This window comes from Xenopus laevis, chromosome 8L (assembly GCF_017654675.1).
Source record: "Xenopus laevis strain J_2021 chromosome 8L, Xenopus_laevis_v10.1, whole genome shotgun sequence".
NCBI lineage: Eukaryota > Metazoa > Chordata > Amphibia > Anura > Pipidae > Xenopus > Xenopus laevis.
Window position 1 is genome coordinate 103,784,494 of NC_054385.1, and position 22,067 is coordinate 103,806,560.

General features: G+C 37.5%; 1 protein-coding gene across 6 annotated transcripts in view; it reads right to left on the bottom strand.

The window, feature by feature from the left end:
- The window catches only part of cdin1.L (CDAN1 interacting nuclease 1 L homeolog), a 193,357-nt gene that overhangs the window by 126,902 nt on the left and 44,388 nt on the right, over nt 1-22,067 (bottom strand). For all 6 annotated transcript variants that reach the window (XM_041572189.1, XM_018229266.2, XM_018229268.2 and 3 more), the window contains 4 exon segments: nt 18,282-18,327; nt 17,039-17,103; nt 16,165-16,225; nt 9,346-9,418 (listed from right to left, as the gene is read on the bottom strand). In XM_041572189.1, coding sequence (XP_041428123.1) covers nt 9,346-9,418; nt 16,165-16,225; nt 17,039-17,103; nt 18,282-18,327 — 245 coding nt within the window.

Sequence of the window (22,067 nt, forward strand, 5' to 3'; positions counted from 1 at the left end):
GTAGAACACAAGGTAAGATGCAATTCACACTTTCCAAGGCCAGTGCAGGTTTTTTTTTTATACTTAACAGAGCACTAGTCAGTGGAGTCTAGTCATTGAGGATTCCTAATGTATGGGAACCATCCCCAGGGTCAATAGTGCTTTCCTTGTCCTTTAACTTTATATCTCGGTCAGTGTACAGAAATGTAGTTTGTAAAGTGCAATATCGGAGTGCATTTTAACCTATAATTATTTTTCCCATGTGGCAAAGCAACTGAAATTGAGTTTTGATACAAATCGGGTGCAAGTTGCATTTGGCATTTTCAGGGTGGGAGATGTATCAAAAGATCAAAACTGCATTTACATCCAATTCACCAGGACAAAGTCTTGTGTACCTATTAAAACAGCCCGCTTTGTGGACACCCGAGTTACCACCAGTTCCAGGGTGGCAGTAACTGTTGGTTCACTAGCATCAGAAGAGGCAAGATGGATGCATGTGAATGTGCAGAAGCACGTCTGATTAAACGTCCCAGTTAAAATCAAAAGAGTGCAAGGAAACATGAAGAAATAGAATGTGACAAGAAATGGTACTTTTTTTGTTTTTAATATTATTAATGGACAGTTTCAATCTAGATGATCCCTATCTAGTTCAGTAAGTGGCTTCGGTAGCCCTGCGCAAAAAACAAGGTGTAATCCCGCTCACGTACTAGAAACATGCCTTTCCAGTGTATTCAGTTTTATTTTTCGCTTGAGATATATCTGCATTCTTCTCATCCAAGAATGCCATTAACCAAATTAAAAGAGGAGGGAAAAGGGAAACAAAATCTCATTAGAAGGCAACATTTGTAGAGGGTGTAACGCAATAAACAATAATGAACGACAGTCCTTATTGTTTCTGACACTGATGAGCTCCTGAGCAAATTTGTTTATTAATTAAAAAACGCAGCTTTTTTTTTTATATATTCCTCCCCTTTATTTTTTCCCCCTCTCTCTGAACGCACATCTCATTGAGTTCCAAAGATGCCCATACATCAAACTTCATCTCCGATGGAGATAATGCGCATCGGTAAAGCTGATTTTCCATGATGAATCTCAGAGCATATAAATTGGCTAATATCTGAAAACATTTACAGATACTAGAGGAATTGACTACTTCTAAGAGATGATGAATGGCTCATTCAAACGCCGGGAGACAGCTCTGCAAATCTCCCCGGCTTCCACAGCCCTCATTTGATTTTCCAATTTACTCCTTTTAAATTTATCTTCCCACTAAAAATAAAAAGTGCTGATATTTTTCCCTTGTGCTGCTCCAGGAGGCGACAGACACGGGAAGGGGGAGGGAAGGTATTCTGGCATAACTAATCCGCTTCCACCTGCTCCTGCTCACCTGGCAAAGGGGCTATCCACGGAGAGTGGCTAAACATGATGGCAGCATGTTATAGCAAGCAACAAGCTCTGCGGCCTTTTACGAATTCCCTGCTGGAAAAGGCCTTCACATAAATCAAAAAAAAATAATAAAATTATATATATATATATATATATATATATATATATATATATATATATATATATATATATATATATACATATTTCATAAATATATATCTGTTTAAGAGAAAATTGGATGAAATGTTTTTAATGATTATTACAAGTAAACTATCTGCTTTTATAATAAGTCTACAATGGGGACTATAGCTCATAGCAGACTTACACTTACAGGAACCATTTTACTTCTATATTGTATAAGATCGAATATGCATCGATATGCAAATAAATAATCGGGTTCAGTATAGGAGAAACTTTCATCTAAAAGCATTAATATTTCTATTAATGGCCAGAGTTTTTTTTTTTTCTTTTACTTTTGGTAAACACCAGTAATCAGTTACTGAAATAATCAATTGAAGAGAATGCGGCACTATTTACTAGTCAATACTGAATCATGTCACAGGAAAGTATGTATAGGGCCTTGATTAGATTAGTGAAGATTTAAGGAATGTCCCCAGAAACTATGTAGGCGTCACAGCAATGGCAGTATCTGCCTCAAAGGGCAATGGGATATAGAAGGAATGGCATCTTTCACTTTCACTAAAATATGGTCTTGGGCAAAAGTCTCTATTGAATTTGTTTTTACCAACACTCTACAGGGGATTTAAGACCCTCTAAGCACCTAATACTTTAAGGCAGAACAACAAAGGACAGAAATGTTGCTATAAATGAACTGGGAATGTACAGGACATCATACTGACCAAAAAAACAAATTGTCCCCAAAATAGATTAAAAAAAAATGTAAAACCTACATTTTTTATTTTACACACATATACTATATATATATATATATATATATATACTGGCAGGGCAGAACCACTGTGAGGCCACAGGCTTTTTAAAGGACCCCAACTTGTTGAGGGATTCAATAGGCATCAGCCCATCAGCATTCAGGACCTCGAGCAAGGGGTGTTCTAAATAACGGACTTCATTGAAAGGGATGAGCAGGTGTGGACTATATCAAACCTGAAGAGAATTAAATGGCAACACTTACTATTGTTTGACATTGCATTTGGGTATACAAATATAAAATGCACAGAAAAAAATTGTACATATACTGTTGTACATATACTATATTTTTAAGACAGAGAGGAGGATTACAGTGAGCCTGTATCTGCACATTTCTCACAATAAACAGTAACCCATATAGTAAGAAAAATAAAATGTTGGCCTGGGCATGCCCACTACACTTCATCCTCAGCCAAGCCTGATCGGGAGCTGAGAAATAAGGGTTACTTGTCATATTAGAAACTGTTCAGTGCACCATCATGTGTCTTTTTTGTCCTCGAAAGCTAATGAACTGCTCCGTGCGCATTATTCAAAAAAATAAAATAAGGAGGCATTTAGCATACAGAGAACTGTTTCACTGCACATCCTAGTGGAGTAACAAGATTTCCACTCCGACCTACCCTGCCGTTAAATGACAAAAAGAGAAATATAGCAGTATTGGTGAGATGACTGGGTGAAGTTAGTTTCAAAAGCTAGAGAAGACATGAGGTGATGTGGCACCTAACCATGATGCTTCTTAAAAAAAATCCTATTGTTTTAAACTGTTGTACTACAAGGATTAAAATAGCAACAACAAAAAAAACTTGACTATTACTGCATTTAAGTCTATGTATTGATTATTTTTATAGACACAATTATTATATGTCATAACCAGCAGCAAACACTTAATATCTTTTATATTCCCTAAAAACAGAGGGAGAAGGTAGTTCTCCATTATCTGAGCCCTCCAGGTGGTACTGTGACCTGGTATCAATGGACACAATGTCCTGTGGGTATTCTGATCTTGCTATAGGGATGTTAAGGAGATAACAATAGATTGTGTTTTACTGGGTAAAAAAAAACTCAAAAGAAGTGTGCAAACCCTGCAATGCTGCTCAAATACTGCATTTACTTATAGAAAGGTAGACTTGGAATAATAAGAGTGTTTACCCAAATGATCACAAATTGATACTTTATAAAAAGCAGGACTATATTATCTAGGTTACCTATGTTATTTCCTTACAGCTCAGCAGAAATATAAAGTGTAAATACGTGGAGACATAAGTAACAATAATAAAGCATTAATTACAAATCATAAATCAAAGAGGAAAGTTTTTTTAATATTTGCGCAAATCATCATCATTTAGGTATATAAAACCAGAGCATTTATAACAAAAGGGGGTCTAATAATAATTTAACAAATAATGGTGGCAGAATAAAAATAGGATCAGAGGGCCCTGCTCAAAAAAGCTTACAATCTAACAGCACAATAAAATATTCCAGAGCCCAATCCATCTACGATACGAGGGAAAAGCCTCTACTTGTCATGATTATTCTTCTTGCAGGAAGGGGTATGCTATTGGAATAACCATAAGCACCACCAATGATATCAGATGGAGATTTGTACTGGTTGCAAATGTTTGTGCCCAAACAAATATACAGATTTATATACATTGTTTATATGTGCACATATATACATATAAAAGCTCTGGTGACATTGATTTGCATACACAAACAGGCCATATAAATATATAAACATGCAGCATATGATAAATATGTATAATATTATATAAAAGTATTTTACTCTTTGCATAAAATATTTCACTCTGACAGTGAGGTATTAAAATAGCTATAACCATAATAAGCTAAAACACCAGTCACACAAAATAGCCCAAACTGCATAAAAAGGAGCACCCGTCAAATCAATCATGTGCAGGTAATACACCTCTCCAGGGAGGCACATACACAGACCAGGCACACAACCCCAAGTCTCTTCAACACGGCTCCTTCTGCCACTTGTGGTTTTATAAGCCATATAATTGGGACAGATACTGTCTACATATTGCTGAGCAAGCACTGGAAGAAAAGGCATTCATCATTTTAATTGTATTGTGTTTAATTATTATTAGGAAGCTTTGCTACCGTTGGAATTGAAATTATTGAGATGCTGAGGAATGTGGGAGGAATGCTAGTGTGACACAGGGTGTACAAGGACTCGTGCAGCCCAGGCACTACAAACAAAGCCCCCCATTTATCGCTAAGGCAGGAATAAGGTCAGTAGGAAAGGGTGCACCTCAAAGGAATCCGTCAGTGACAGACTATTCAGAGATATTATACAGGATCCCCTATGTGTAACAGGGCGCTTATTTAACACTATACAGGCGAGTGCTGCAAGAAAAAAAAATAGAAAAAGCTGTATTTACAGTTCTAACATTACAAATATTTTCCAGCGTAAAAGGAAATCAATATTATTAGGCAAATTTATGGTGCCGGTGGGGGAGTGTGAACAACAAAACTGCCTTATTCTGTAAATATTATTCTGAAAAAAGGAGATCCAATAAAAAGAGCGCACAGTATCAACAATACAATAACTGGGCGAACGAGGGGTAATGAAAAATTATATATACGCTTATTAATAACCGAACGAATGAAAGTAAATGTAAAATGATATATACACACGTATAACATACATGCACGTATACACGGTGGCAGTAAAGGACAACTGAATCAAGGAGTGTATACGAATAGAGTAATAGCCATAAAATATATATGGTCAGTCTATTAACTTTGCAATTACCCCACTCAATGAATTTTGCTTTACTGGATCTTATACGGGCTAATCTGCCTGCTTTGCCCTTGTGCTGGCTGATGGCAGTCGGATAACAGTAGGTCCAAAGCAATCAGACCGACTGACGTTGACAAATGGCTATGCTGCGGCAGACTTGTGGAGAGGGAGGGAGGGAGCGGAGACACATTCACTTTAATCTCTTTCTTGATTAAATCGAAAGCCATGCTGTTCTGACATCATGTGATTTGCTCACAAAGCGTCGGCGCATTACAGCATGCTGGGCATAAAATGTTATATTCCCACATCTTTACAAGGAGCCGTGTCAAAAGTGGAGAACGCAAAGAGATATAGATGTACATAACTTCCCAACGAAACACCGGGTCATGGCCGCAGCACCGGCGATTACAAGAAGAGGCCTCTGGCCGTTATCTCTATTTACTCTCTTTATTCATAACCCACCTTAACCCTTCAACGATGAAAACGCCCAGAAATGCACAGGAATCTATTCTTCTCCATATAACCCTTTAAATTTGAGACTACTCTATGGTGATAAAGGAAATGCAGAACATAGAAAATGTTTTTTTATTATTATTTAATCTTAACACTATGGAAATAAAAACATTGAACTGTCTTTAAACCCCAAAGCAGCATTTGCATGCTCAGGTTTGTGCATCTCAACCTTTTTAGTTCCACTGCCAGGCATTCTGGGAGTTGTAGTTAAAACCAACACTTGCATTTGCAGTTGTTAACTAATGCACTGAATGGCAGGCTTTAACTTTCCACGCTGAAGCCTACAACGGTTCCTTAAAAGCAGCACGGTGTAACGGCACTAAAAAGAAAAGAAAAAGCCGAATAGATGAAATCCACGCAGAATCGTTGGCTGTCTCTTTTCTTTATTGTTAGATTACCTATGTGCCTAAAGGCGGGACTCCAAAGGTAAACATAACACCAGGTAATAAAAAATGCAGGCGATAGAACTGTCTTTTTTTCACCAGACTAGGCAAATATTTATGGCGTAGTTGACAAACTCGTGCCTAGTAAAAGAAGCAGCAGAGAGAGCAATTACCCTGATATTCATGGCTCACTTTGAATATTGCACTGAACATTACTCATAAATCTTTTACGAGAAGATCCCCTGAGCTCACTTAACAGCCAGTTTTAATCATGCAGTTGACACGGAGAAAATAACAAAATGTATTTTTTCAGTAGCAAATTAATTTAAGTTTGAACCTCCTCCTGCAGCGCTGCTCTTTTCATCTCCTCTCATTTTATTTTTTTATTATTATTAGTAGCAGCAGAGTATTTCCTCCTACCTCTCCCCAGCACCGACATAGCTGTGCGGCAGAAAAATTCCAGGGCGGAAGGACAAAATAACGACACCAGCCGAGAACTCACAAGCAGAACAAAAGCATTTAATGATAAATATATTTTATTTCTGGTTACATGGCGGATACTTCCATGTATAAATGTAGGTCTGGCCCTTGTGATGAATGGACTGAGGAAAAAAAAAGTGATCTGGGGAAAAGAACATACACAGAAAATATAGGCATGGACACACGTATATTATAGGGCTTTACTTAAAAAAAAAATCTAGATTATACCGATTGCTTGTTCCTGTTGGAGGTCTCTGTATGTCAAAGAGTAAATGAAAAGTAAAAAGAAATAAAACATGTTTAAATCAAAGACTTGTAAATGCTGTCACTTTACTTATGGTATCCAGGGTTTGATTTCATCTGTTATCCAGAATACTTGGGTTTTCTGAATAAGGGATCTTTATGCAATTTTGATCACCGTGCCTTAAGTATTAAAAGGGACCCGTCACCCAAAAAAATTATTCAGAATCCTATTTTATCACATTAGTCAAGCAAAATTAACTTTAATTACGCTATATAAATTGAGTCTTATTTTCTTCAGTCTGGGAATTAATAATTATAGCAAGCAGGCAGGAGCCATTTTGTGGACACTGTTATTAAGACAAGCCTTGTCTCATCTCAAAATCTTGTTTGTGCACCAGAATGGGAGATCTGATGTCCATCCCCATGTCCTGGTTACACAATTAACCCTGGCTACGATTCATTAAGAATTCTGTTGCTTCATTATACGTTTTACAAAGGGTCTAATAAAAGGGCAGCCAAGTTTGGGAGTTTTACTTTGAAAGCAGCTAGTAAGTTGCAGGTAAAACGTAGTCGTCCCTTTGTAAAATGTTTAATGAACCAACAGAATTCTTAATGAATCGGATGAAAATTGAGTGTAGGCTAGAACTAGGCTAGAAAAAAATACAACCGTGTTTTTATGTTTACTATTTTTGGTTGTAGTCATTAAGGCATGAAAAGCCTCTGAAAAGAATCTTATACCTGTGTAGATAGATACTGTAGATACTGTAGATACTGTAGATAGATAGATACTGTAGATACTGTAGATAGATAGATACTGTAGATACTGTAGATACTGTAGATAGATAGATACTGTAGATACTGTAGATAGATAGATACTGTAGATACTGTAGATAGATAGATACTGTAGATACTGTAGATAGATAGATACTGTAGATACTGTAGATAGATAGATACTGTAGATACTGTAGATAGATACTGTAGATACTGTAGATAGATACTGTAGATACTGTAGATAGATAGATACTGTAGATACTGTAGATAGATACTGTAGATACTGTAGATAGATAGATACTGTAGATACTGTAGATAGATAGATACTGTAGATACTGTAGATAGATACTGTAGATACTGTAGATACTGTAGATAGATACTGTAGATAGATAGATACTGTAGATACTGTAGATAGATAGATACTGTAGATACTGTAGATAGATAGATACTGTAGATACTGTAGATAGATAGATACTGTAGATAGATAGATACTGTAGATAGATAGATACTGTAGATAGATACTGTAGATAGATAGATACTGTAGATAGATAGATACTGTAGATACTGTAGATAGATAGATACTGTAGATACTGTAGATAGATACTGTAGATACTGTAGATAGATAGATACTGTAGATAGATAGATACTGTAGATACTGTAGATACTGTAGATAGATAGATACTGTAGATACTGTAGATAGATAGATACTGTAGATACTGTAGATAGATAGATACTGTAGATACTGTAGATAGATAGATACTGTAGATAGATACTGTAGATAGATAGATACTGTAGATAGATACTGTAGATAGATAGATACTGTAGATAGATAGATAGATAGATAGATAGATAGATAGATAGATAGATAGATAGATAGATAGATAGTGGGTCTCGTGAACTTTGGGCTAATTTGCAGCAGTAACCGATAGTAACCAATCAATCGCAACTTAGAACAATAAAAACATTGCTGAATGGTTAATATGAGTTACAGCATTTAGGGAAATTCCCCAGAATTATTAAATTAGTCCCACTATAACTAGGATAACATACTTTTAAATGCACAAACACATGCAAAGCTAGATAAAGAATACACAAAAATAAATTTTATGTAAAATGTTTTCAATCTGGTTGTAGAACTCTCACATTTCAAATGTGAGTGTATATGGTTTTAAAAAATTTTGCAATGTATACCCAAACAATAGAGCACAACCTTTTATACAAGCAATATACCTGAATATAAAGCAATCTACCCCGGTTGTGAAATATATAGGGAATAATGTACCCTCTGGAAGTTATCAAGGAGTTTCATGACCATATGGTTATGTAAACTTTTTGGAGCTGTACTGAAGTTTAGACTTTCTTGAGCTCTTCTCACAATTAGTATTTACAACAGCCTACCATATTATTGGACTGCTCTGCACACTGGCACTGGAAGACTGGAGGGTTTTTAAATTCATTAGGAACATTGTGTGGCCATATAAAATGGAATAGTAATACAGATGAGTAAAGTAGTGGAGTGTTCTTCCCCCAGCTGGTTCAGTCTGCTTATACTGCATTCCTAATTAATTGAATAACTCCATTACCCATAAGCCCTCAGGTAACAGCAAAGTGAAAGGCCATTTATAGGCTTAGCCATTGGTTTAACACACGATGGACTTTAAGGGTATATCTCCTTAACAAACAAAGTATAAATCAATCACTATACAGATATCTGCTTTACAATATTCATAAACTTCTTTAATTTGCAGTAGACAGTTATAAGAATTCCTCTCATAGTGTAGGTAAGGCCATACGCCACAAATTGTAGGATTACAAAGACAACAAAGTACAAAGGCAAAGTGATAAATATCATAGAGTTGCATGATGAAAATGACTCACGTGGTTGACCATCATGATCTTCAAGGAACCTCTCTAATACTGTCCGTGCCATAAGTGCTGGGGAGAAATCCACCTGAAAGACCAGTTCAACATTTACAAGTCTGACAGTATGTGGCATGAATGCCAAGCTCTAGAATATAGTGCAGTAAAAATACATTCCTGCTAGAGCTGTACATTTACAAGTTTGCATTATTACACATCTTAAGGTGGCCATAGACGCACAAATTTTTGTACGATAATCAGTTCGTGTATGGTGGGAAGAGAGCCGACCAATATCTGCAGAAGACTTAGATATCGGCCGGCTTTGAAGGCACCCAAACAACGGCCATTGTTAGTGCTGAATCGTCAGATACAGGTAGAATTCTATTGCTTCTTACCTGTATATCTGTAGATTCAGCTCTACACGTGTGTAATGAAACAAATGATCTTTCTTGGAAAGATGTTTTTCAAGAAAAATCGTAATTGTTACGTCTATGGCCACCTTTACTTTAGACCTTTTGCCCACATGCACTCTTCTCTAGGATTTGCAGATTATTAGTAGGATTATAAAGCACTGCATTACTTGTATCTATGCAGGTGCATCTATTGACACAGGTCTACAACGGAGTGTCAAAAGGAGCTGCATTATATCAGGACTTTATTCTAAACCGACGAGTGCCACTGTGAACTGAATTCACTCAAACATGGAACCTGCAAATAAGAAGAATTTCAAGCACCTGTTTGAATCCAGTTTTTACACAAAATATTCATGTATAGTGTTCTAAATAAAGAGCTGTACATTTTATAGTATATTAATACTACAAACAGGGGGAACAAAAAAGCACAGTAAATTAAATATGCATAGTTACAAGGTGTTGTAAAAGACAGGATGAAATAGGACCCTACTCCACAGAAGACTTACTAGTAGGAGGGTTACTTACATTCTGCCATTTACAATGGTTAGGGAGGTGAAGTTTAATTGAGGTGCTGTGCAGGTTTTAGGCTTTGAGTTTAATTTTTTAGGGGGAAATAATTTCATAATTAAGTAGCAGCAGAGGAGAGAGGTGCAGATGTGGGTGGTTTTAAACCACAATAATGATGCAGTCGACTGTAGCATCAGAACTATCCTTATTTTCAGTAGTGATACTAACAACAACCTCAGTAAACTGGCCAGGGTGAATTGGACATGGCAAATGTGTAAGATGCAAAACATGAACATGTTGAGGAGTTAAACCGAGGTTCACAGTGGTTATAGTTTATTCAACCAGTCACAAACCTATGCCTTGAAATGGGCACGACCAAAACTATAAGAAGGTGACCATCCCTTGCTACAACCTTCAATTAAATGAACCTTATGTCTGTAAATTCAGGTTCCATGGTTCTAAAATATAGGCAGTTAGGAAAATGTAAGACCCACTGCATCACGAATGCAAAATGACAACAGTGAAGTGGAGTTAGTAAAGATTCCTTTTGAAAATGGAATATGCCAAAAAGATTAAGTGTCTTCACACTGTTCTACCTGACATGGAAAGGGAACAAGAAGAGAAAAGAAAATTACTTACTGAAGAAGACTCAGCTCCTGCCTTAAACTCAATATCTACTCCTCTTCCTCAAACACTTCAATTGTTGAATACTCCTTTGTAAGTATTAACACAAGAGACAGTGAATGCTCACATATCCACACTCTTGACAGCTCTTCGTGGATAATAATCACACTATTCTTTTATCTTGATTTATAAACTAGGCAAAATGCTTTGAAATGATTTGAGGGCTCCTGACTTGTTTGGGTCTTTATTGCTTACAAAGACTTACGACACCTCTCTTTCCTAGTATTGAAAATACTGTGTGATGGCTTCTTCTGGAGGAAGCCAATGAGTTTGCCAAGATTATATCCCCTGCAAACACATGTTATATCCATCTGTGCATCTAACCACATATTGCTTTGTACACATGACCTGGTGTTATTTGTGTACCCAATAACCTGAAAAATTTGTACTTTTTATCAATATATAAATGTACACATCCATGCTGTTGTGTATATTGTCACAATGCAAAACCATGTAAATGATTGCATACAAACACTTTTTATCTGTTGATTCTACCCCTTTAACTTAGTATACCTGGCATTTCTTAGGTACAATGGACGACTACACCTAAAGCAGATGGCAATTATGTGACATTCCCAAGGTTACCCACTAACTTTCACCACTGAGAGTCAAACCCATACCATCTGGTTAACAATTACGGAATCCTAAGCAAATCCAATAGATGTATTCAAGAGTAAGAAGGGTTTCAAAGAGTAATTAATCAAAGCTTGTTCACAGGACAAAACCATGACGGCTAAAATTAAAATTGGGCCCCCCATCTTTTCTGTAAAATCTCACAAACCAACAGAAGCAACATACCTAATGCTATGCTACACTTATTTACATATTCATAATATTTTTATTTTTATTTATTTTTTTACAAATACTGCCCCATAGCATCTCGTGCACCTTACAAACTGTAACAATGATATTTAGTCTTGTGATATCGGCATTTTCTTCCTATTTTAGAAACATAAAATGACTCAAGGCTTTAAGACTACCCTGTGTGTGCATAAAGATAAATATATACAGGAACGCAAGGAAAAAATATGGTGTATGTGTTCAGTTGCATGCAAAACAGCATCATGGCACAGAGCTACAGCTTTAACTGGCCTTCTGCAACCATACCCTGCCACTATGTTATACATCTCTCATCAGATTTTACAGTTTCCACTGATTAAATATATATTGACTCATAAAGTAGCGCCGTTACATCAATCGTCAGCAGATGCAGCGAGGTGTCATTTAAATATTAAGTATCATATAAAAATGGCAGCTTGATTGTTTGGAGGTAATAATGTGCTACTGGTTATTGCAACATTTCCCTAATGCATTAGGAAACTCTCACAACGAAACACAACAAACCACAGGGCTAGTAGAGACAGGCAAAAATGAACATGGTGGGAGGAAAAGGAAGCCATTTGCAAACAATCAACCAAATTAACCAAAAAAAGATTTTATACTATAGGTTCTGCTGATACTGTACATAATACTCATTTTAATGAAGAAAGAAAGAGCTATACATGAATCCACCTACCATTGCTTTTGGGTGTTTGCACATGGAGCAAAAATGAAGGGTGCTCAGTTAAAGCTCAACCCATGCAACCTGGACATTGAACACTGGGAGTATATTTATATATAAAGGGGACAAGAATTCTGCTGCAGTCAGCTGCAGGTGCCTGCTCAGATAAATAAAATTGATCATAATGCATGCTGTTTTTGCATATCAAGCAGACACCTGAAGTTAATAAATTATGCATGATGGCACTTTCTGATCACCAATTGTTTAGAGAAACCCAGTAGCCCAGCGTCTCCTCTCTGGATTCAATGATAATTTAAAGGTGTATAGGGTATTTAGGCCAGTTTGAGCAGTAACCACTAGCAGAAATGGGATGGACATCCAAGGACCTACCTGTATATTGTAGTTGAAAAAAAAAGCAAGTACCACTTACTAATGTGTCTTTTCTGGGGAAGTCTGATCATATGCACAGTATACTGATTTGTCTGGGGTTATTTTAATGCAGATGTGCATTCTGACCTGCCTGTGGATATTATTATGCACAAAGTTTATCTCATGTACTATATGATGCCCATTGTAAAGGTGTAGAGACTTACCGCTAGCACTGTATGCTGCCTATACATGAGCTGAGTTCACAGAGTGCCATACCCTGCACTGTAGAATCCCTCTCTGAGCTATTATTTTAAGTAACTGTTCATAAAGTGATTCAGCTGGCCATTTTGACAAATCTCAATTTTCTGCAAGACTCACGTTAGTTGCATATGTATAAGCAACATACAAAGGCAAGCCTTGGATGTGATATCTACTCAAGGAAGGTGTGAATTCCTTGGCTTCTCTCTGTTCATGAGCCTTTTACTTTGCACCTTATTCAGTAAAAGTGCAAGGAAAAAAAAGTATGTATAGCTGAAAATGCCTTTATGACAAGCATGCAAACAGATGCAACTCTGAGCTTTGCACTTGCGTTTGTAAATGAGCCCTTTTATGTGCAGCACAAAAATTAAGAGCCAGACAGGCAAGATTCTTTGTTTAATCAGAGACCTTGTTTATTATGCTCTTATTTGTGGCAAGCATAGCATTACACCAATCATCAATATAAATGTACCCTGTGTGCACTCCTTATACCTTCAGTTTGGCCATACAGTTCCAGTACACATTACACAGAGTAATACATCTTTGAGAACCGTTACACAAGGTTATACACATCTCTAGGTTGGTTCTACTTTTCAAAGCAGCTTATCCCTGCTTTTAGAACAGAGCACATGTGGATCATCAATTACTGCAGGCTGAACTCAGCAGGGAACAGTTCTCGGATATCCTGGGCATCAGGATGACAGGACACATACCGAATACCTGCACCACAGATAGGGTTGCCACTTTTTTGAAAAAAATACCGGCCTGTATGTTTAGATTTTTTCCTTATTAATAACATTGGGGTCACGCATCATTTTTACCTGTCAGGTGGGTAAAATAATGGTCAGGTGGCAACCCTAACCACAGAGCAGGGACCTTCCCTTTCACTGAATTCTCTGTCTGAATCTGCTCTAGCTGGCTAGGGCCATAACCATCTAAATTGCCGATGAAGCCTTTTACTGCCAATTCTAATGTTTCTGGACTAAGCCCTAACAAGGCCACACAATAGAACAGTACTAGGCCAACTCGAGGAATCTAGGCCAAGAAACAATAAGGGTTATACACACTCCTGTCTTCATTAATTCTTTCCAGACTCACTGCAGGAATTGATATAAAGGGGTGTCACATCAATACCTCTGACTGGACTGGGAATTATTATTATTATCCTTTATTTATATAGTGCTGACATATTCTGCAGCACTTTACAGAGATACTTCATCATTCACATCAGCCCATTGGAGGACGAAGGAAGCTTACAATCTCAGGTCCCTATCACTTTTAACACATACTAGGGTCAATTTCATCAGGAGCCAATTAACCTGCCTGTATGTTTTTGGAGTCGGCAATGTCTCTCTCTATTATCATACAGCAGCTAAAACAGGCCACTAAAACAGCTTAGAAATATAGTAGATATGGAACAGCCTTAGCAAAACCAGAGGTGTACAGTGATAAAACTTGTAGTGATTTGTAATAAGCTCCTCGGTTTTTTTTAATATACATGTTATACTTTATATGTCAGTGTGATACTTTACCTTTTAGATCTGCAAAAAAGGGCACTGCTTACAATAGGAACACTGTTCAGTAAAGCACTTATGTGGGCAGATATCTCTTCTTTCCCACAGTTTAAATCATCAAAAGTACAAAATATACATATTATAATTTACTAATGTGTCTGTGTCTGTATAGAAGAAAATAGGTTCTGTAACAAAGAAGCGCCTCTAGAATTTTGATGACATTATAGAACCCAGGCTAAAACATGTCTGAGGATATATATATCCTTGGAAATGCAATCTATAGAACAATACCCAGTATTCCTACAGAATAAACCCCATAACAGCCTGATGTGGAAATCCTTGCATTCTTACCTAAGTAAATTCATTATAATGCAACACTGGACCATTCAATGTTCTGTGGCAATAAGTGGGTTAATGGTAGTTCAGTGTTTGTAAAACAGGAAAGCTCTTAAAGCCATCACATAATACGCCTTGAAGAATTGACAAGGAAGCACGTCTGACAAAATATTGTATATGTATTATTGTGATACATAAATATTTTAGAGTTGTTGAGGCGGACTTCATATTATTTTTGTCGGCTGGCTGCAGATATGCACTTTTTATGATGTTTTTATTCAATAAACCTCTGCACATTTATATTTACAGCTGCAATAAAGTCTGCTTCCAGAATCTTCTAGCGAATCCAGACAGCTATTCTGATTGGCCCAGAACATGACTTTAGCCTGGAAGTCATTCCTCTGTGTGGAGACAGTGTGCTGAACTGATAGTCCGTAGCATTGTAGTTTTAGGAACAGCCCAAACATTGTCCATAGTCATAAAATTAAGTATCTCACCTTATTTACAAAGTAGGGTTTGCCTATAGTTCTTGAAAACAGATATTTAGTTCTCTGCAATGTACCTTCATGCACTTAAAGGCACATATACTTAAAAAAAAGCTTTATTGCCTTGTATAAGGTAATGTACACAGAAATGTTTTTCCGTTCAAACCTCATGGAGGGCCAACCTAATGTTAGAGCCCACCACCATAACAAGATTACAGATATACAAAAACATTGCTGTATCAGTCATTAGGGATATTTCCAAAAAGATCTATTAGGGCAAGGAAGTCTTTACTAAATGACCCAGGTTAGCTTTTCTAAAGGAGCAAATAAGTCATTCTCTCCCGATTCTACCATAACTGGCCTTCAGACTGAGCCCCCCCGTCACTGTTTCAGGCCCTCCAGTTTAGGAACCAATGCACTACATACTGTGGTTATAAATGTATCTGCTCATAGTACAAGTTGATCCAGGGACTAGTCGGATCGCCATTTTGGAGCCAGGAAGGAATTTTTTCCCCCTCTGAGGCAAATTGGAGAGGCTTCAGATGGATTTTTTTTGTCTTGCTCTGGATCAACTGGCAGTTAGGCAGATTAAAAAAAATAAAAAACCTAAAAGGTTGAACTTGATGGACATGTGTCTTTTTTCAGCCTTACGTACTATGTTACTATGTAGAATGACAGTTAGACAAATGTAGAAAGAAACATGGTGTACTTGAGCAGTGGCCCTAAATCTTAAGACTTAAAACTGCTACCAATGCTTGATAAATTCTTACCTCATTAGCTAGCTCCAATAGGATAGGCACCTTTGGGTCTCTGGCTACCTCATTCAAATACCTAAAATAAAAAGGGAGGCAATTAGCTGTGCAACAGTAAACGGTTACTTTTCAGTAAAATCTTTCTTAAAACACACGTATCTAGTGCACCTCTATAGGCACATCTTTTACAGCACAACTGCAGTGGCCTATTATAACAATGTATTATTGGCTTCAGACATTACAGCGGAAGTCATGTTATACGTAGACAGCTTTCTTGTTAACCTATGTATATATTTATACATAAAGAAGGAAAAAAATAACTGGGGATGACAATTTGTAAGCCTTCCCCGGTGATCACCTTTTACTACTAGATGGCGGACCTCTTCTTTAAAAAACTAAGCAGGCCTGAAGTACTTTCCTATAGAATTCTGCCATCTTTTGACTAATCCCAGGTATCCCAAGAGCTGGTACAGTGCTCTCCCTAAAATGACTATACCTGGGAAATTTAAAGAAACAATATCTCAAATACTGGACACAATATATATGGAAATCTGGATCCATTCTGAATTCCTAAAAACTCCCTCCATGGAAGTACAGAGGCAACTTTGAGAATAAATGCAGGTTGACTTAATGTAACCCCTTATTTTTATACTCCTAAGCATTAGCCACTTCTATTCTGCAATTTTTCATTTTTTTTTCTCTTTAGTATATTTGCTTCGTCTTAACAAAAAGGACTATTCTGCCCATACACACATGATGGCACTAGGGATACCTGGAAGTAGTTCTTTAAATAACTAAATAAAGCAAGACACAGTATTTAAAAAGAAATATATTTACACATTTCATTAACTTTTTACATTTATATTTTTCTGGAACAAGAAGGGCTACACACCTGGCATAGTACATTTCAACAGCCTCAGGAGTGTGGTGTTTGGCATGTGTCCTCTTGATCATTTTCTAAAAACAGAGATTAAAAAAAAAAAAAAAAACAGGCTGTCTCAATGTGACCACTGAAAGAACACATAGAACAAATAAAACAAATCAGATTCTACCCAGTGTCCATGTCAGAAAAAACAGCGCATGATTTTAAAATCAAAAAAAAAACCAATGAATATATGGTAAGTTTTGCAGTCCAAAGAGAAACTGAACCACGTTATGCTTAGGGTATCTTCAACAAATCTCTATTAAATGAATCCCAAACACAGGAATTTACCAGTCAGCTTTACTACAAGGCAGTTACTTTATCAAGCAATCGAGAATAATGGCATGTACATATGTAATGTGATACAATCTTGTGTAGCTATGACACAGAGTGCAGGCCAACAAAGACAAAAAGGGAGGTTTAAGGCTAGTGTAGTATACGTGTATGCAAGAGCAGAGTGGTACTTTAATCATAATTTACTGCTTTGATTATGCAGGCAATAGAGTGCAAATGACCCTGCCAGAGAGAGGGTGAAACAAAGTGATCTGGCTCTACAACATCCTACATTTCATCCTAGTGCCTTTTCAGATCCATCCTCTTTAGCGTTATTTTGCAGCAAAGTTCCAAACTGGAAGAAACTCATTTTTATTTTAATTTAAAAATAGCATTTAGAAAAAAGGATCAAAAATAGGAAGAAAAAAAAAAGAGAAAAAAAACCACACACACAACAGTGACGGCTCCTTGGAGGGCTGCCATATGAGTGACACCCGTCACTGGATGATAAATGACTCCATTTTCTGCCTTTCTTGCCTTCTGCCACTCCAAGAGAGGGTCGTTTATCATAATCTCTGTCAGCGAGGGAAAGTAGCCCTGACAGTGCAAGTCAGCAAACATTTAGCACACGGAACAGTGCAACGCAGGGAAATTATTATTGTCAGAATAATAATGGTTTAGCATAATTTATTACGGGTCCACCAAATAAGCAAAGGATAGATGTTATTAGACAGATGGATGGGTAAAGCTTGGCAGGCATCCACTCAGGATCAGGCTATGCTTGATAAGGGGAGGGAGTAGAAAGCTGTGCAGGGAGGGTGAAGGGGTTTACATCTTCCAAACCAATCACCGGGCTGGCAGTTCAATTACAAAGAAATAAAGGGACATTCATCATTCAATTAAGCACCTGTCAAGCTTCACAAAGGAGAAAACTTCTAACCTGGTACTCCTGGGAGAAGATGCTCAGCAGAGTGGACTGCGATTGACTGGAACAAAATAAAAGATGGACAAAGTTAATTACTGGAGTGCATGGGGGGAGACAAAAGGCTAGGCAGCTTCAAAGGTAGGCCCCACTGTCCTGTAATCTATGGGAACACAAAAACAAGTGTGCTAAAGTTGCTCCAGACAGACACCTCAGACAAAGGTTAGATGAAGGAACAAAAGAGAGGGAACGAAGAAAAGGAAGTCAAGGAAGAGTACAGAGATGGAAAACATGAGAAGGAAGTGGGAAAGTAAGACGAGAGGGAGCAGGGATAGAGGGAACAGCAGATACAACAGGCTCATGTGTTGGCAGGATCCTTTTTCACTTCCCAGGCCTACAAAGCTGTATCTGTGGCATGTCCTGCTGGTAAAACACAAGGAGCAGGAGGGAGGGGAGGGCTGAAAAGAAAACAGAGTACATTTCCTATTAATAATGGATGGAAATTCAGTTCCATTAGCAGTTGGGAACATGCCGCTTAGCTCATTGGCAACATATTGAAATTCATTTTGTGAGCAGCAAGGGAAACCTCTTTGGTAGCTGTCTCTTATTAAGGGGTAGCATGAAGGGGGAAAAATAGCCAGGGAGGAGGGGGCTTAACTCAGTGTCAGTGGCAGCATATGGGACTCTTAACATTCCCAGTGAAACTGACGGAGCTTTGAAAACAGAAACTTTCCCAGCAGGAGGGCTCCTCTCCCTTGGAATCAGTCATTTCCAAGGCTTCATCCATCCAGCACTCAACTCAGCATCAGGCACCTGGCAGGGAAGCAATAAGGAAAGCAGCTCCTCCAACAGGAATTTACCCACAGTCTGCATTTAATTCCAGTCTTGCTCTTTTCTCAGCCCTCATCCATGATTAACACATTAGCAAGAGAGCCCATACGCAAAACCTGGCCCAGATCCTAACTCCGGCCCCTAATAGGTTAAGGCTGAGACATGGGACAGTTAGTGCAGTCTCCAACTTCTCTTGGCGATCGATAAAAATGACTGTTACTGTTCTCAATTGTCCTCTGTGGATATATCTACCTCACCCTGCCTTAAAACACAATTCATTACTTTTGATCTATTTTCCTAGCGCATGCAACTAAAACAAATTACTATTCCAATAAATCTGCTTTTACAGTACGGCATAGGCAGAATGAATAATTAACATTTTTTGGTCGAGGAGGCCTGTCATTTGCCAAACGAAACACAAAAGCTTGGTTGTAGACTGATAGCAAAGACCGCATTTTAATTTGCAACCCAAACAAATACATTAATAAACAAACTAGGCAAGAGATGTTGTAACACAGGATGGGGTTCCTTTTCAATTTTTTAGGATCGCGGAACTAAATTCAAAATACCTTTGCAATCTAGGCTCAATATTACAGAGTTATCCATAAGAGGAATTATAGATTATAATAAACATTCCTGGTACAGTATATGTGGCCAGGCGAGGAACTGTAAATAGGTGCAGCGGGATATAGCGCCACCAAGGGGTTGTATCCATCTCTCTTAGGTTGAAATATATCATAGGTATATAAACAGCTTTATTATATAATTATCGTCATATGCTGTTGCTGGGAACTCAAATTCACCAACATCGGAAGTAACCCCCTAGTTGCCCTTTTCATATATACCTGTATAGTCACAAACAAATCAACCCCTTTGTATAAGCAGCACCATTGTTCATATATCATATATATATATATATATACAGTGTATCTATCAAAATATTGGTATAATTTAAGGAGATGGAGACGATAATGCTATCTTAGAAGAACAAATTAACATATACAGTAGAACCCCCATTTTATGTTTTTCAGGGAAGCAGAAAAAAAGGTTGTAAAATCCAGGAAAATCAGGTAAATGTATTATGCATAATATATAGGTGGGACCACAAAACAACGATGTAAAATGAGAGAAAAAACGTAAAATCAGGGGATGTAAAATTGAGGTTCCACTGTAGAGGATTTGTAGTGGATAGCCAGCAATCAAGGCTCTGAAACCTTGCGTTCCACCTTTTCACTTCATCAAGCCATGAGTAACTAGTGTTTACACGGAAACACAACCTTATGTCCATTACCAATTTCAGGAATGTTTTAAAGTGAATCCTGTTGGGACTATCTGCTAAATCAGATTTAGAAACCTATAAATTACAGCCTAACTTTATTATTTACACGCAATTAATTATTTTTTTAAGCCAGGTGGCTTTCATTAAGTTAATTACTGTTAATGACATGTGCCTCATGCTGTTTCAGTATTTAGCATAGCCGTGCAGCAAATGTGCGTAGGAGTGCAGAACTGTCTTCTTGGGGGCACGAGTGCTCTGTCAGCCTTGGTATGGGACGGGAATCAAAAGGAGCAATGGAGCGTGGAAATGTATTGAGATCCAGTAAATATGTATGGTGGTCACAGAGAGAAGCTTATCAACAGACAAACTTGCCCCTTTCCTCATCCTTTTGCAACCCCTTCTGGAGAAATATTTTTTTAAAAACTTGCAACATGAGATACTAGAAACCCCATTTGACAGTGATATAGCATTCTGGGGGTAAATCGCAGTAAGTAAATTAAAATAGATGTGTAGTATATAGTTACACTCACCATGGCTTAAACTACAGATACACACAATTCACTCAACCAAGAAGAAAATATCAATGAACATTGCCAAAACCAAAACGCAAAGGGGGAAACAAAGATTGCTTTTTTTTTTACCCGTCTCTAAAAATATGCAGCATCATCAAATACTTAATTGTATAATCGAAAAATAAAAGTATAGCAGGTGCCTATATAAGTGTTTTTGTATTTACAAAATGACAAATGTAATTCACTTGCCAATTGCTAAACCTGCTATCTACGTGCCCACACATAGTACATTAAAGGAGAACTAAACCCCTGTACAAAAAAGCCCCCCTTTTTTGCCTGGCATTGCCCCCATCTTCCTCCCCGCACTGTGCAGTAAAAAAAATAAAAACCTTTACAAAAAATCTGACCCCGAAAATTCCTGACTTGGCCCAACTGCGAATGCTCCTGCAAGCTTTTCGTCAGCATTCGAGTCCCGAAAGAATACGTGGCGGAAGAAGGTGCCCACTAAGCTGTTCTGCATTTTAGGGTCAGATTTGTTTTTTAAGGATTTTTCTTTTTTTTTTAACTAATGAACAGTTCAGGCAGGGAGAGGGGAGGGGGTGTCAGGCAGTTAAGGTACAGGGGGGTCTAGTTCTCATTTAAAGTTTTAATATGACCCAGTCCACTTTCTGTTGGCCAACAATTAAAGGGGTTGTTCACCTCCTAACACTTTTTTCAGTTCAGATTCACCAGAAATAAAGACTCTTTTCAATAACTTTCTATTTTTATTCTTGACCGTTTTTCCAAAATGTAAGTTTTCCAAAATGTGCCTGCCTCTGGTGTTTCAGTCTGGCTGATCAGGGATTCAGGTGCAGATTCTGAACTGTTACAATTTGCTACATTAGTTGATACATTTCTCAGCAGTATCTGTGGGATATTAGCGACTTTGTATCAATTCTAAAAGCTGCCTTTAATGAAACTTGGGGATTCTGCTGAGCAGGGACAAAGACAAGAAATGTATCAACTAAAGTATCAATTTAAAACAGTTACTAGAGTCAGTGACCCCATTCCCTGCGTTGCTGTAGAAAGACGTGTGAAAAAATTTAACTTTAGTATTAAAAAAACAGCCACAAATAGAAAGTCACAGAAATTTTTTTTTTATTTCTGATAAACTATCTGAAAACAATTGAACTGAAAAGGTGT